The 17,382-nt window shown below is 36.6% G+C and overlaps 1 protein-coding gene and 1 non-coding gene across 3 annotated transcripts; both read left to right on the top strand.

Moving 5' to 3' along the window:
* Window positions 1-1,067: 1,067 nt before the first annotated feature.
* Window positions 1,068-15,693, top strand: CCDC90B (coiled-coil domain containing 90B). 2 transcript variants are annotated; one of them, XM_016206852.2, is made up of 9 exons: window positions 1,068-1,396; window positions 3,259-3,378; window positions 4,877-4,980; window positions 7,703-7,804; window positions 8,451-8,492; window positions 8,587-8,658; window positions 8,754-8,807; window positions 10,317-10,431; window positions 14,528-15,693. In XM_016206852.2, the coding sequence occupies exons 1-9, from the start codon at window positions 1,297-1,299 to the stop codon at window positions 14,581-14,583; spliced, it is 765 nt and encodes a 254-aa protein (XP_016062338.2). In that variant the 5' UTR covers window positions 1,068-1,296; the 3' UTR covers window positions 14,584-15,693. The 2 variants fall into 2 exon arrangements, with proteins under 2 accessions (XP_016062338.2, XP_016062339.2); XM_016206853.2 differs by lacking the exon at window positions 14,528-15,693 and adding an exon at window positions 8,934-9,024 and having other exon boundaries at window positions 10,317-10,398.
* On the top strand, window positions 13,826-13,929 carry LOC148091963 (U6 spliceosomal RNA). The gene has a single exon (XR_015715356.1). It is a non-coding gene; the product is annotated as a U6 spliceosomal RNA (small nuclear RNA).
* Window positions 15,694-17,382: the final 1,689 nt, after the last annotated feature.

The following is a 17,382-nucleotide window of genomic DNA, read 5'->3' on the forward strand; positions in this document are numbered from 1 at the left end:
CAACTTTGGACATTTCTGCAAGTTACTGAATCACTCTGTATATTTAGATGATTTCAAGTTTCTCATTATTATAAATAACATTGCAAGGGCTATAAATTTAAAAATTCTTAGCTACAAAAGTGATTATGTTTTCTTAGGATAGATTCTTAGAAATGAAACTTTGGCTATTTACTTTTTAGAGTTTTTATATATATTATTAAATTGATTTCTAAATATGGTGCACTAATTTACACTCCTGCCAGCAGCATGAGTGGCCCTAATTGCATATTTGAAAGCATTAGTAATTATCACTTTAAAAAAATCTTTATTGACTTTATGGGACTAAACTGTCCTTTCTTATTTAGTTTCCATTTTTAATAGCGATTTATATTTCCTCTCCATGAATTATCTGTTAAAGCCCCTGCTGCCAGGAGTCAAGTGTTGTTCTTTTAATATGCCTCGGTGGGTTGAATGGTGCTTGTTACATAGCTGATGGTCCCGGAGCTTTGAAAACAAATAAGTAGGAAAATCTAGTGGTAACTGTGTGGATACTTGTGAGATTAAGCCACTAAAAACTAACGAGTGTGTACCCTTTTAAGATCTACAAACAATGTATTAGCCCTGCAACTACCGTATGTTGTTATTTTCTGCATTTTACCAAGCGGAGCAAAGTCTGTAGTAACTGAGGCGTGAGATGGCTAAGTAGTGAACATCAAGTCTACTGCACTAGAAGCAGAGGAATTCTGTTTCTATGTAGACGGACTAAATTAACTAAAGTTCCTCCTCCTGTGCACCAGAGGGCGAAGCTGCCGAATGTAACGCAGCAAGAGTGTGGGCGTCTCTGGACTACATGTCCCAGAAAGCATCTGCGTGAACCCCCAGAATGCTCAGCGGCTGAGAACTTCAGGTCCCAGCTTGCTGTGCGGCTAAACGTGACTCCCACCGACCCGAACGCGCAATGGCTGCTGTTTGCCCAGGGTTATTCTGGTGAACTATACCTCATTGCCGGGAAGCGGGCGCCGGAAGGTTCAAAGACAAGATCCCGCTTTCTCAGGGCGGTAACGGCGTGCAGGGGTGGGGAAGGTGTGGCGGGCGAAGCGGAGCGGCTCTGAACCATGCTAGTGAGTTGTGGGTCCGTCTGTGACGAGGCCCAGCTTTGCGTAACCGCAGGTCGAGCAGGCGCTGCGTGGGGTCGTTGCTACAGGTCGGAAACTACATTTCCCAGCATCCTCGCGGCGCCAGAACTACCTTGCCCGAAAGCCTGAGCGTGATTCGTCCAGCCTTTGGCTTCCTCCCACCGGCTGGGAAACTGAGGATATGTGGAGCCGCAATGTCTGGCGGCTCTTGCGCTCCGAGAGTCGCGGGGTCCGCCGGGTTTCAACCCCCCGCGGGCGTTTCTCGCCGGCCTTGCGGAGAGGTGAGAGAACGCCCCGAGTCACCGACGCCCGAGTGCATTCTAGAGAGATCGACGCTGGTGCTGCCCCGAGGCGAGGGTGCCACGCCCTCCTGCCCAGCCCGCGGGGCGCGGGGGACCCTGCTGCGGGGGCTCGCCCCGGGAGGGCCGGGACTGTGAGAGGTCTGAGCGCGAGCTTCTGAAGGCCTGGGGCTCCCTGCTAGCGGCACCACTGGAGCCCCGCTTCTTTCTGAGCTCGTTGCCTGTTTACTGTGAAATGAGGCCGGTAATCCCCGCCCTCTCGTAGATCTGTCAGGTGCAAACTTGGAGAGTCCTGATTTCTTTCGTGGCCTGTTCAAATTTAGACTTACTTCGGTGCTGGCCTCGAGCCCAGGTTGTTGGTAGACTGCAGCTTACGTCAGGTCCGCTGTATTCTCGCTGTAGTTTTCATTACTCTGCAGTTAGCACATAGGAGCCATTCAAAAATAAAGCAGAGCGTGAATGCTGGAACCTGCAGGTGTTGAACTAGGTGGCACCCCTGTTAGCAGTGTGCCCTGAAGGACATCTGACCTTACTCTGACAGACGTTTTCAGAATACCCCCCCCCCCATTTTAAACTCAATTTGTCCACAGAGTGGGCACTGTTCACCTTGAATCTTCAGCGCCAGGTGAAATGAGCCAACCAGTACCCACTGCACTTTGTGCTGTTCTTACGCAGTTGTGAGCTGCCAGGGTCCCTCACAGTGCCTCTGGTTATATATTTAGGTGTTGAGCGTGCATACACATTAGATGGCCCTTAAAAAATGGAGGTAGCATTTTCTGAACCCTGGGAAATCACCCAACCTCAATCCTATCTGTGCAAATCTTTAGAGATGAACTTGTTCACATATTCAAATGAAAACTATTAAATATTTTCAGACAGTGAACTTTGAACTGCATCTAATACTGGAAAATACATCACCATAAGTAAACGATAACGTTGCAACATATTTGTTGAGTTACCCTCTTGAATCTGACTTATTGGAGAAACCTTAAGTGGCCCCTTACTCTTTTCATCATTTGAAAATGATGGAGTTTATATACAGATTTTTTTTTTTTTAATCTGTTTCCTACCTGCTAGTCTATAAAGTCAATGAAAACATGGTATGTCTGGTTTTGCTCACATCCCCAGTGCCTTAAAAATTGGGAGTTTATTGAAACAGGACATCTGTTTTTAAAATGTCAAACTTTTCCTAGGGCTTTTGTGTTAACAGTAAATAGTCCAGCTTTTAAAATAAAATTCATTTATTTAACAATAAAATATTGTAACCCAACTATTTAGCAAGCAGTGTTCTAGGTATTAAAGATATAGTAATGAAAAACAGTCAGTACCTCATGGAGCTTATATTGTGATTCAAAGAGACAAACAGTAAACAAGGTAATTTCAGATTAGAACTGAAAACTGGAAAATAAACTGAATATATAAGCGTAGGATACAGAAAGCTACTTTGGATGGGGATATAGGTATAAAAAATTCTTTTAGCACTATAAACAACTTCTGAGCACTGAGGAAAGCTGGGTAGTGTATGTTCTCCAGTAATTAGAGACATGGCAGCGATAGTCAAAACTTTTGATGTATATTACAATTTTAGACTGACCCTTAAACATTTCTGAATACTAAAAGAAGGAAAGAAGACATTTATTGGATATTTGCTAAGCCTAATGATGATAGACACTTTTGGATAAAAGAGGGACTCAAGAGTCAATTATCTTGCCTGAAATTACAGAATTCCTAAGGAGAAGAGCTGGAACTGTATTGTAAATACATGGGGGAAATGCTTTAGAAGCTGAAGTGTGATGCTTCCATTAGTTACTTCAAGAAACAAAAATATTGTCTTCTCTTTTCAGACTTCTTCACCACCACAACCAAGGAAGGACATGATATGAGGCGAGTGGACATAACTCCTTTAGAACAAAGGAAATTAACTTTTGATACCCATGCATTGGTTCAGGACTTGGAAACTCATGGTGAGAAACATGGGTATCTCGAAAGAAGTAAATTAACACCATTCATGACAAATTACCTAGTCAAGACAATATCACTGTTAGGAACAGTTAAGAGTCACTATTTAAGTATAAGTGCCATCCATACAGTGGAATATTTTACAATCATAAAAATGGTATTGCTTGATTATGAGAAATGCTCAAGGTATATAAGTGAAAAAAGCATTATGTAAAATTACATGTATAGAATGATTCCTATTATGTAAAAAAGAAGAAAAACTAGAGTTTCTATGCTGATACTGAAATCCATGTGGAATTACAAGGACAGTGTTTAAGAACAGCAAAAAACAAAATAAAAAAAGCACAAAAAATGACCAGATACCATGTTATTTAAATTATGTAATATCACATAGGAAAGTTGATTTGAGAATAGGAATCAGACACACATACGGATTTAGTAAGCAATAAAGAAAGCATTACAAATAGGTAAAGGAAGGAATATTTAATAAGTGAGTTATGGTAACTGACTAGCTAGCCATTGGGGAAAATATGTATCATCCCCTTACTGAAAAATAAATTCTAGATTGACTAAAAGCTACATGTAAAAAATGAAAGACAAACTAAAAGAATACTAGAATATAGATTTTTAGAGGATGCAAGACATAAAACTCTGAAGCAGTGAAAGTAAAGACTGACAGATGTGACTACAGAAATATTTAAATCTGTATTTTAAAGGATATCATCCATAAAGTTAAAATTGTCAGCAACAAGCATGACAATGAGCCTACTGCTTTAATATACAAAGAGTTCATATGAATCAATAAGTTCAGCAGTTTTACAGAAAAATGGGCAAAAGCTATAAACAGTTCACAGAAAAATATCAGTAGCCAATAAATATATGTAGATACTTGACCAAGGAAATGCAAATTTTAAGTATAGATTAAAATAACTAATACCTTTTTGAAAATATACATTTTTTTATTTCAGAGAGAGGAAGGGAGAGGAGAGAGATAGAAACATCATTCATGAGAGAGAATCACTGATTGGCTGCCTCCCCCAACTGGGGATCCGTGGAGAGCAACTACCCAGGCATGCGCCTTGAACAGGAATCCAACAATTATACACTCAAAAATAAGACACCCTGAAGGAGAACTGACCTGTTCATTACTGTTCTATGCCAGTTTGGGGGTGGTTTGCTATGCTGCAAAATATGACTGGAACAGAGGCCTCTCACTGTTTACCCTTTATACATTTTCAACTTTAAACCATGTAAATATATTTCCTATTTAAAAAGTAAATAAAACTAAAATTATCTCCAAATGTACAATTAAAAATAAACTAGTAATTTTTAGTGTTGATAAGATTGGGGAAATGGATCAGTGGGAATTAAAATTGTAGAGTGCTTTTAGAGAGTAATATAGCATAAATTGTCAAATTTTTATAGGGAAAGTTATATCAGCTGTTTATTCTGATGAGAATGTGTACTTTTTAAAAAATATAAATACCTATTTGCTGCCTACAGGATTTGACAAAGCACAAGCAGAAACAATTGTATCAGCATTAAGCACTTTATCAAATGTCAGCTTGGATACTATTTATAAGGAGATGGTCACTCAGGCTCAACAGGTAACATCTTCATTTTTATCACTTCTCCACAGTTTTATTAGACAGTGTTTTTTATAACTGCCTCCCTGCCCACTGACCACCCAAACATACCTGCATCTTCCTTATTGTCCTCTTTAAAGGGATCAAAAACAAAAAACCCTTTAGTAAAGTCAGTACCTACAGAGATTACAGAGTTAGAATAGTCGTAACAGAATTATGGTTAACAAAGAAAATAAAATTTTGTCAAATCTTTCATTGTGAGATAATTATATATGGATCATGAGACGGTGGTAGATTGTTAATGAAACAACTTTTTCCCTGTTGAAAGCCCACCACAGAAGAGCTAACCCTTCTATATAATAATATTTTACTGCAGTCGTGTATATTCTGCTTAAATTTCACAAAAACTTAGAAGGCGGGAAGGGACTTGCACGGCTGGGAAGGACTTCACAAATCACCTAAGATGCTTTAATTTGACTGGATATACAAATCCTTCAAGTCAAATAACACCATTTACTAAGAACTTAAGATGTGAGGCACAATGTTGGGGACTTCTCACATATTATTTAACCCCTCTAACAACCTTGAAATGTAGGTAGAATTTTTCTCTTTTGCCACAGAAGAGATGATCAGAGAGGTTGAGTAGTTTGCAAGACTTGTCATTGTGGTGCTATGGACAAAAGCAATGATTTTATATAAAGGATAGAATAAGCTCATTGAGCTTAACTGGAATAATTCCTAGTTTGTCATCATTAATTAATTCAGTGTTTAAGAATCTTCCTAAATTTTAATTTTTCAAATATCAGCTTCCTTCCTTAGATAAATATTTCACAGCCTAGAGAAATTAGGGTTTCTTTTTTATGTAAAATTAGAAGCCCTTGCATAAAATTTCATTACATTAAAGGTCATGAAGGATCAAAAACTTTTTAAAGATTTTTACAATAATTTTCAATTAGACATTTAGAATTAAGAGCTTTGAACCCCTGGATTTAACTTACCTATAAGTTTGTGCATTATTTTAGCTTAATTTATTCAGAATCATAACAGACTATTAAATCCACTAAAGAAGAAGCCAATCATTTAATTTTCCAAAACCTCTGAGCTATCCTGAAAGAGCTAATGGAGCTACTGACATTTTAAATAAAGTAATATGCTCTTAAATCAGGTTTTTAAGTTTACCTGTTATGTAATTAATGAGTTAAAACTGGTTTGAGAAATGTTTATGCTGCCAGGACCATTTAATCATATATACAAAATATAGGATTGGATGTAGTAACATGACTACTGAACTTCGGATTTTTTTTATTACTGGTGTGTGAAATTAAAATCCCATTCCTTCCTTGAGCCTGATCCCCTTGCTGACCCCACCTCTAGGATAGAATGACGCACAAAGATGCCATGAAAGATGGGGCTAAGGCTCAGGGCCATGAGACAAACAAGCTTCATACTTGATCCCTTCAGGAAGGGCCATTCTAAATCAAGTCTGCTCAACCTGAGAATACAGTTATATTCTGAATTCACTTATTGTCTGAATTATATTGATATTCTCTGGTGGCTCCACAATAGTTATAATGATCACACTTAACAGATTTGACTCCTTGATACTGGATTATTCTTTTCCATTTAAAGTTTTTGCAGCTGGACACCTGTGCTGTGTTGTAGGCCTTTTTGAGTCACAAACTATTTAAAGGAGGAAATGGAGATAACAAGAGGCTATTAGGGCCGTGGTACAATTCCTTACCTCAGGTTCAGAATCCACAAGAAATCTATAATTACATTTTCAACTGTTCTCTGTGTAGTCTCAGTAATAACATTTTATTAAAGATTTAAATAAAGGTAACAGAGTTAATGTTTTAGAACTCCTTCATCGTGACATTTTGGGGGAATAGGACTAACACAGCCCAGAGAGCCACATCTATATGACTTCTGAGCTAATTCTCATGACTGTTTCAAACAGAACTGCAAAAAAGAAAATGAACCCCCTTCCCCAATAATAAGGATGAAGGTTAGGGAAGGCATAAGACTCAGGGATGCCTGTTGTGCACAGAAAAAAATAATTTTTTACAATAGTATTGATATTTAAGGCAAAACATCTCCACATTTCTTTTCCATGATGTTGCCACCAGGAGTGGGCAAACTTATTTGGATAAAACACAAATTGGCTTAAAGGATTTACAAAAATCAACTATTTAATAGCTGAAAATGTTTAATTTTTTTCCTTTTTCATTTTTATGTGTCTCTTGCTTTTTCTGTTTTCAGCTGAGAGTACTGAAATGTCATTTAAAAAATCACTAATTATGTTATGCTGACAAGGGGTAGTTATTTAAACCATACTTCTACCTATTTTGTTTTACTACCTGACTTCTGAGTCTTATCCAGTACCCTGGAATTTTCTGATGATAGAAAATCCCTCAAAACTAACGCACTAAAAGATAACAAAACCCTTTCCATGTAGCCATTTTAAGAAAAACAATATTTGTTGAGGAACTCTTAGATGCTAAATAAGCATTTTATTGGGATTCTTTTATAAATGTTTCTAAACATTTATTTCTCTTCACTGGGAAATACTTTTTCTTCCTTGAATCTCCTGTTCCTTTTCATTTTGGTATTTCAGACATGTAGGTTTCATATGGTCTGTCACTTTTTTTTACTTAGCCGACATTGTATCTTATAGCATATGAAACTCTGAAGTTTCATGAGACCCCTTCCATAGGTCATGAGGTTATTTTATTTGGTTTTCTAGGAAATAACAGTGCAGCAGCTAATGGCCCATTTGGACTCCATCAGGAAGGACATGGTCATCCTCGAGAAGAGTGAATTTGCGAATCTGAGAGCAGAGAACGAGGTGGCACGAGTTTCAGTCTATTGCTTAAAAATAACTGATTTCCCAAGCAGTCTATTTGGTGAATAATAGGACCAAGTAATAATTTTATGTGGTTACTAAATAATTATTTATGAGTTTTCAAATAAAAATATACTGTATGTTTAACCATGCCTAATCTTTCTATGTATAAAGCATAGTTTCTGGAATACTAAAGAGTAAGAGCTGTATCTTATATGTATAAAAGTCACATAAATATTTGAGCTCTATTATATACAATTTTAGAATAGCTCTAAGTATAACTGAAAGTAATGTGGCATTTTTCGTTTTTTTGATCCTGTACTAATTACTTGAGTAATTTAAGAGAAAAATGTTTTTTGTAATTCACTTGTAATTTTGTTATCCATTAGCTTAACTTTTTAAATTTAGAATATCTATTGTTTTAAAAAGTAGAAAACTAAAACACAAATACATTTTCTAATGTTTTCCTAAGATTTACTTTCTAAATATGATAAATTATTCTTTTTTGTCTTTATTTTTAGTCAAATTCTGTATGAGAAATCTATAGATTGTCCAATTTTGGGTAATTTAGGGTTTTAGAGTTTATGAAAAAACCATAATATGGGCTTTTGGTTTAATTCCAATTGTATGTGACCTTTCTTACATCTAGAAAATGAAAAGTGAATTAGAACAAGTTAAGCAGCAATTAATAGTAAGTGAAACTTTCTTCCCATTTCAAAATATTTTATTAATTTCAAAATATTCATTACAAGTTCACTTTTGAAATATTTTTATTTTCTTTAAAGAATGAAACCACTCGTATCAGAGCAGATAATAAACTGGACATCAACTTAGAAAGGAGCAGAGTAACAGATATGGTAATGTGCTTTTAAATGTACTTTCTTGGTTACCTAATGCTTTTTAATCCCTTTTAGGCTTTTTGATTAACCTCCTGATGCATCATATCCTTTAGTTTACAGATCAAGAAAAGAAACTTATGGAAGCAACCACAGAATTTACCAGAAAGGTAAGTTAGTATGTAAAAATGTCTCTTGTATAGCACTCATGCCTTGTGCAACTGCTTTAATGTGTATCATTTTATAAGTTTGGACTTTAAACAGCTAGCCTTATAGAATCCATGATTTCCTCATAGCTTTTATGGTTAACCAGCACTGGGGATAACTGCCACCAGGTGGATGATAGTACCTGAACTGTGACCTCTGAGTCAGAATCAAGCCTTCCAGGTAGCATACTTTTTTTAAACTAAATTATTTTTATATAAAAAAGAATTATTTTTTAAAAGACAAGGATTCATAATTAGTATTTGAGTGTCTAGATTAAATTATTTTTAAATTTTAAAAAATAGTAGTACATACTTAATGAGTGCTTATTATATGTCGATATTGTTCTACTTGATGTACTTCTGTCAATTTATTTAATCCTTTATCAGCCTCTGTGAGGCAGGCAGTCTTATTCCCATTTTACCAATTTAAAAAATGAGGCGCGGAGACATTAAGGTCACACAGCTGGTAAGTGGTAGAGCTGGGATATGAACCTGGGTTTTAAACCCCATAGTCATTGTTAATGGTTACCTTCTCAGTGACCCTAAACTGCAATCATTAACCTTTGTCGCTTGAGTAAAACCCAGCTTTCTGGCTTAGCCAGTCCTTTTCTTGAGAGTTAAAAGCCATTTGGAGCACATTCTACTAGAAGAGACAGCACTCTTCCTTGCTTAATGGAAGGGAAAGTCCCATTTGTCCTTCTTGGCATCCTATTCTCTTCTCTTACTTTTTGGCCAAAGGAGATCAAGAAATTTAAAAATTCTCTCACAGCTAATTTCTAGCTCTAAGTACCATTTCCCCTCTCCTATCTCGTAGCTTCTGCACACATAGCAGTCAGTGTTACCCAACAGGCATTTCTGCCATTTCCTTACTGTTGGTGCCAGTTCTCATCATAAACCTGGTTGGGGTTTTTCTCTTGCAAAATACATTTAAATTTTTAACTACCTTATCCTAAGGACTTTCTACACATAAAGTGATAGTTCAGTGACTAAAATTTTTAGTAGAACATGCCCAGAATGTGGTAATTCTAATAAATGGTCTCCAAATACCAAAGTAGAAGGAATATTTTTTGTCAGATTGTAATGTTCACATAATGGTTTTATTTATTTATTTTAAATATGTCTTTATTGATTTCAGAGAGAGGACAGGAGAGAGATATAAGCATCAATAATGAGATAGTTATTGATTGAATGCCTTCTGCACGCCCCCTACTAGAGACTGAGCCTGAAACCTGGGCATGTGCCCTGACCGGAATTGAACTGTGATCTCCTGGTTCATGGGTTGATGCTCAACCGCTGAGCCATGCCAGCTGGGCCATAATGTTTTTTTTAATATCACACTGCTTTTACTATGTTTCCCCAATTAAAACGTTTGTAATACACGATTCACCCATAAATAAGGTTTTCTAATGTAAATATTTTTGCCAATAATATATAAGGATAAAACTTAATTGTCATTATTCTTATTTACTATAGGATACGAAAACCAGAAGTATTATTTCAGAGACGAGTAATAAAATTGACACTGAAATTGCTTCTTTAAAAACACTAATGGAATCTAACAAGCTTGAGACAATTCGTTATCTTGCAGGTAAGGCTGTGTTTCTCAGAAAAAGGAATTATTGTCCTTTGGTTTTCAGACCTGTCAGCTCCTACCTCCCAAGGCAACCATGGCTGTCACAGAAGAAAAAATAGAGGAGCTATAACAAGTTTTATTTATTCCCTTGCAGTGCATGAAGAATCTAAGTTTGAAAGGTAATATGTTTAGGATATAAGTTTAACAGGCAACTTTGCAACTTACTAATAGGAAAAAACTTATAGATGCCGAAGAAATATATAAACACAAGTCCAAATGATGCGAAGATGAACTGGATTCTTCAATGAAAAAAATGTTATTTTTATTGCTGTGCTCTTCCATCAGTATTTGAGTGGATTTACAGGGAAACATAACTAAAATATATATAGGCCATTAAAAATCATAGCAAGCAAAGGGGGAAAATATCTCCTACCTTGAATCCAACTGACAGAGGACAGATACTACCCCCAAATTAGATTATTTGTCCCATACTGTGCTCCTCAAGTACCATGGGACCTGAACCAATTATAGGACCCCAAGGAGACAGGAAGAATGCCCTAGTCAAATAGTACTTTTTTCTTTTTCATTCTAAATTGTTCATATAATTCAAAAACAATATAGTAAAAGTGAAAACCTACTCCCTCCTCATAGGCATAATAGTATATATCTTTCTAGGTATTTTCTTCTTTATATAAGCATTACAATTTTTTAAAATAATAACTAGATCACATTGTACAGACTACAACTTTTTAAAATTTAACCAAATTTCTTGAATATCTTTTCACATCAATAGACATCTGTTTACTAGAAGGCATAGTATTCCATTGTATGAAATTGCTGTAATTTATCCAAACGTCTATTGACATTCTACTACCAGTTTTTCATTATTAAAAACAATGCACCGAACAGCCATATATATGTTTACTTGGATAAACACACACACACACCCCTTTGTGCCTTCATGATAGTATTTCTGTATAAATTGCTTTGCATATCTATACTTTGAGTCAAAAAGATATGCACATTTAAAATTTTTCATATTATTGAACTGTTGTCCAAGACAAAATTGCTGATTTATACCATCAATGGTTTTCTGGGCAGCCGCTAATATTGTTGAAGTGGCAGGAGTGAAGATGGAGCCCCAGCCCTCAGTGATGCACACTCCCTGTATTTTTTCAACTTGAATGGCTCATCTGTCTTTTTAAAATATTGGGCTTCCACCAAAGATTCATTTGAAGAAAGAATTCTAAGGCGAAAACAAGTTTTGAAAACCCCCATTCTAGCAAAGTTTCTGGAACTGGAGATCAATTCAGTGGTAATGCTCAGGGGAAATGTCCAAACAGCCCAGTTTGGAATGTGTGTGCCCATTTTTCAAAACAAATTTCAAAGCAACCAGGTTAGGAAGGTTTCTAGGTATTTTCTTCTTTATATAAGCATTACAGTTTTTTAAAATAATAACTAGATCACATTGTACAGACTACAACTTTTTAAAATTTAACCAAATTTCTTGAAGATCTTCAAATTCCACTCAGCTTCCTCTAGTGTTTACCAAAAGAATACCTTAGTTAAGAATAAAATCCTTTTTATACTGTTTGAAGATGGTGATGGTCTCCATAAGGCTTTCATTCAGTAGTGGATATATACAAGGCTGACTCTAATAGACTTAATGGCAGTGGCAAAAGAAATTAGCAAGTCATGGTTTGGAAAAATACCTTTTCCAGGTTATCTTCCTTTTTCCAGTGAGGACGTGCGAGCCACGATTCTGAAGGCTTTGTCGTTCCCTGTCCTTATTCTCCAAATGTTTGTTTACTGCCGCAGTTACTAGCAAGCCTTTTAGGAAATCTGAATCCCACACACTCAGCAAGCCTTTTAGGAAATCTGAATCCCACACACTCAGCCGGTGGGAAGTTAATGTCATGAGTGCATCCACTAGGTCCTGGAATACCTGAGATTTTGCCAATAAGACAATAATACTCCACACATCTGAGAGTCACATATTGAATGCAATCATGAACACAGAAAAAATATTAATAAAGCTCCAGCAGTAAAGGTCCTGTGTTTACCTTAGAGAAGAAATCCTTCTAAAATTGTAAATATTAATCATATTTTTAAATCATGCATCAGTCAAGGCTCTGTGTTTCAAGTATCATACTTCCTATTTGAACCAGTTTAGATATAAAGGGGAACTTATTGGCTTACATATTGAATTATGGAAGAAGGACAGAGGTATAGCCTCAGCCCAGGGATAATTGGAATCACAGCTTTCTCTGTATCCTGTCTTTGAATATTTGCCTCATTTTTTATACCAGCTTCCTCCACGGATTACAAACATGGCCATCAGTAGCTCCCAGACTCGTATCATTCCAGTTTCACCAACCAAAAAAATTATCCCTTTCCTTGTTCCAATTCAGAAAATCCCAGGGAAGGGATCTGAATGGCCTATCTTGGGTCAGACACCACCCTTTGAACCAGGTCACTGTTGCTAAGAGAGCGAGAGCTGTAAAATAATGGCAGTTTCCATTTAATCTTTATAGTTAATGTGACAGATTCTGTTCTAGGCAGATAAACAGTGAAATCTAACATAGAGTACTTAAGATGTATCAGGCCCATGCTCACCTGTGCATTACACATCCAAAGGAAGTGCCCTAGACAGGCCATAGAAGATAAACAACAAATTTGAAAGCACTTTGGGGTTGGCACAATGACAGCAATGAGAAGTAACAGTTGACAACAATTGAGAGAAACTTAAATACAGTAACCATTGTGTTGTGTTTTCTAATAAAGGAATGAAATACCTCCTTCCTCACGATAAAGTGCTCACTAGCAGTCTAAGACAACTTAACCAGCTTTTGGGGTTAGCAAAGAATATACCACCTAGATAGCACTACGTGGCCCAAAAAGTGACAAATTGGGTTGAGTCCTTCAGGTGACAAGGGATAAATAGGATAATAGAGTGTTGCTGTTTTTTAAAAACAACTACTTTGGAGTCAGGAACATGTAGTGTTGAGTCCTGGTTCCACCACTTGGGCTTGTCTCGTCTATACAATAGGACTGATAACACCAACCTCATAGGGTTTTAATTATGGTTACATAAGGTAATGTATGTCATTGCCCAGCACACTGCCTGGCACATGGATGGAAGAATGTATGATTGACCAAGATAAGAAACTTAGCATTATACTTTCTCCTCAAATGTCCTCATTCCCTGTGTGTCTTAGACCTAATCCCATTTCTTAAAATTAAGAAAATGATCATGTCATTAACCAGGTTTCAGTAAGTAGTGGGATAATGTATAATTAAATTTATACATTAAAATCAGATAGCTTTACTATGACAGATTGTCTCTTGTGTCTTTAGTTGAAGTTTGTCCTTCATTTCAGATTCTCTATTTTAAAAGTCATGGCTGTTTGCGCTCGCTTTGGCGGCACACATACTCAAGTTGGAATGATACAGAGATCAGCATGGCCCCTGTGCAAGGATGACATGCAAATTCGTGAAGCATTCCTTATTTTTAAAAAAGTCATGGCTGTTTAAAAATTATAAAGAAAATTAAAATCATCCATAATCCTACCAATTAGAAGTAATCATTACTGACATGTTATTGTATTTTATTTAGTCTTTTATTCTATGAGTACATGCCATTTTTAATGGCTGTATAATAGGCCATCCAGTATCATAGATTAGTTCTATTATAATGTAGATTCCAATTTTTCTCTATGTAAATAATGGTGTAATAAATATCTTTGTGTATTGACAAAAAATAAGTCATTGCTGTTTAAACAAACTAGAAACTAGGGAGTCCCTAAAAGCCTCACCCAGATTCAGCTGCTTAAGGAGAACAGGAAGGTTTTCTGTCCAGATGATGTAGCAGAGAGCAGGTATATAAGGAGTCTGAAATACAGGAAGCTTTTAAGAATTGGTATCAGTCCTACCCTAAAGGATGCCCTTTATCTGAAGCGTAATTTTCTAGGGAATGAAAAACCTAAGTTGCAAAATTGGTTGGATTCCCTGTTTTTTGTTCTTCATTTAAACCGAAGATGACATTATTCTGTTTCTCTCTGCAAAATAATCACAAATGCATGACCTGTAACATGGTTTCTTCTGTTCACAGCCTCAGTGTTTACTTGCCTGGCAATAGCATTAGGATTTTATAGAATCTGGAAATAGCAATGAAACGACTATATGATGCTCCTACTGCTGCTTCTATTGACTTCTTAAAACACTGCACCAGGATAGATTTACTTTGGACATTGAAAGTTGAAGCAAAACTTAATACAAGATTATCTGAAGTACATATGGACTAAAAACATGTTTTAGAAGATGTATTTTGTCTTTGTTTTTTATGTCCTTATTTTATTATGTTGAAAAGCTGCCATTCAAAACCTGGTTAATTTGAGATAGAAGGGCCTTTTGTTTTTATCCTTTTGATAGTGTATAGAAAGTGAACTAGAATTTTCTTGTGTTTGCTTGAACAGTTGTGTAAATCATAGGATTTCTTTGGTATCTGCTGCTTAAAGTGACTTACCATATAGCTGGAGATTGTTTTGTAATAAACAATTTAAAACAATAAATTTTTAAAAAATTTTATTTTTTATTGTTGACAGTATTACAGATGTCTCCTATTTCCCCTGCCCCACCCCCACCCCCTGCCCCACTCCAGCCTTCACCACACTATTGTCTGTGTCCATGGGCTATGTATATATGCATATAAATTCTTTGGTTAATCTCTTCCCGTCCTGGTCTCCCCTCCCCTCTGAGATCTGTCACTGTCCCATGTATTCATGCCTCTGGACCTATTTGCTCATTAGTTTATTTTGTTCATTAGATTCCACATAACAGTGAGATCACATGATATTTGCCTGTCTTTAACTGGTTTATTTCACTTAGCATAATAATCTCCAGGTCCATCCATGGCTGTTGCAAGAGATCCTTCTTATTTATAGTCACTGAGTATTCCATGGTGTACATGTCCCACAGCTTTTTTATCCACTCATCTACTGATGGGCACTTGGGCTGTTTCAAGATCTTAGTTATTATAAATAACACTGGTATGAACATAGGGGTGCATATATTCTTGAATAATTAAAAACAATAAATTTTAAATTTTTAAGTGTGTGCCCTAGTGCAAGTGTATGACACTTAATATGAAATTTGTAGAGTTGCTAAATCTTAAGCCCTGATTAGTACATTTATTTAAAAAAATTTTGATTTACAAGAACCCATTTGTACTTGCTTCAAATTTATTGCTTAAAATAAAGCTTTTTCTTATGATACTAAGATTCAGCAGACATCTATTTGTATATAATCCCTACTCTAAAGAAACTCATACTTTTGTTTTTATTGTTATTGGGTCTACTGTGTATTTTTCCTTATGTAATAGTATCTTAATAGAATACATGTAATTTCAAATAAAGTACAAAATATTTTCAACTCAGACCTTCAGTTTTAACCAGAACAAAAAGCCAAGGACTTCATAACGCCTTGGCAATAGCTTTAAAAGTTTGATAATCCATTATTTATTCAGTATATTAAAAATAACCCCATCATTTCTTTAGTTATAAGTGGGGAATTTGAATAGAGCAGTCAAGTCAAAGACTGGCCCATATGGTCCCGTGAGAATCACTTTCCACCTAAATTTTCTTCAAGGATCTGTTGTTTTTGAAACAACTATTTTAATATCCTGTTACGTTCTGATTCATTTCTATCTCAGAATTCTCTTGCCTAAGAAAATTCTTGGTGCACTGTAAATTTTTATTGAATGAATGAATGAATGAATGAATGAATGAATGAATGAGGACCAAAAGGTTCATTATAATTAACTCTACAAAGCGTTCGTTCACTGAATAAATAAGAATCCCTGCTAAGTGCTGGACAACATGCCGGTCCCATGTGTACAAAGGTGAACCCAGTTCGTTCTCATGGAACTGACAATCAGCGGAGAAGATGGGCGGTGAGCAAGTAAATAAGTTAGTGGTTGGTTATAATTTACAATAAAGTACTGAGAGGGCGTACTCTTCCCTCCCCGTGAAAGCAGCTCCAGCAGCATAACACTGTCGTCACTCTTCCTCTCCTCATCCACCTGCCCCAGTGAAGTGCAGGGAGAAACAGGGCCCAGGTCGCACCCGGAAGTGATTTGGCTGGTAAGCTCTAGGTAGCGGTCACACTGTGACTGCTACACCGCCGGAAAGCAGTTTGAAGTTGTTGCACTGTGCTGCCGCCACTTCCTCCGCAGTCCTGTTTGGGACCGGCCTGACGACACAGAGCATTCACTCTGTTCTGCTCGGGTGCACCAAGCCCAGGGGCAGGCTGCTCCTCTGCGGGTGAAGCCTACCCCACTACAACGATGCTTGGGGCAGGGTAAATAAATTTGTCCAGTTATGAGGCTCAGTGATAGGAAACCTGGACTGAAGATCTAAACCATATTCTCCAATATCAGTTTTATTAGTAAGTAGAGGTACTATTTAGCACTCTATATCAATTCAATCTGTTCTCTATCTCAATTAGGTTCACAACCCAGATGGGACGGAGGGGGTGCCATTTATTGGATCTCCTGAAACCTCAACAAATAAAGATGCATATTCCCAGTTCATAGCCATTAATAGTAAAATAGATCTGTTCCATCTGTAAGGATTTGGCAAATGAAGTGCTTTGCATCTAATAATGGAAGAATAGAAGTATATATACCATACCCTATTCCCATTACTTCTAGATCCTGTATCTTTTCTGTGGATACTTCATTTTGGTGTTATTTTTGGAGTTTAGATAGATTTTTGTTTAGGGAATGGAAATATCTGAAATGAAAAAAGAGAGGATTGTGTTCCCATGTACCTCAAAACTACACCTCTATTCCAGCACTTCCACCCACTATAGAGTAGCTATTGTTGTGTATGTCTGTTTCTTATATTAAACTGTGAGTTCCCAGAAGGCCTCTAAGCGTATATGAGGTACTTCTTAAATGCCTGTGGA

Source organism: Miniopterus natalensis, chromosome 11 (genome assembly GCF_054644295.1).
Source record: "Miniopterus natalensis isolate mMinNat1 chromosome 11, mMinNat1.hap1, whole genome shotgun sequence".
In the NCBI taxonomy this organism is placed as follows: domain Eukaryota; kingdom Metazoa; phylum Chordata; class Mammalia; order Chiroptera; family Miniopteridae; genus Miniopterus; species Miniopterus natalensis.

What these genes read in the sequence shown, in the direction of transcription:
- CCDC90B (XM_016206852.2), top strand. Translation starts at nt 1,297, where the DNA reads ATGTGGAGCCGCAATGTCTGGCGGCTCTTGCGCTCCGAGAGTCGCGGG. An exon ending in TGGTCACTCAGGCTCAACAG is followed by an intron (nt 4,981 to 7,702) that starts GTAACATCTTCA and finishes TTGGTTTTCTAG; the next exon opens with GAAATAACAGTGCAGCAGCT. An exon ending in GGAGCAGAGTAACAGATATG is followed by an intron (nt 8,659 to 8,753) that starts GTAATGTGCTTT and finishes CATATCCTTTAG; the next exon opens with TTTACAGATCAAGAAAAGAA.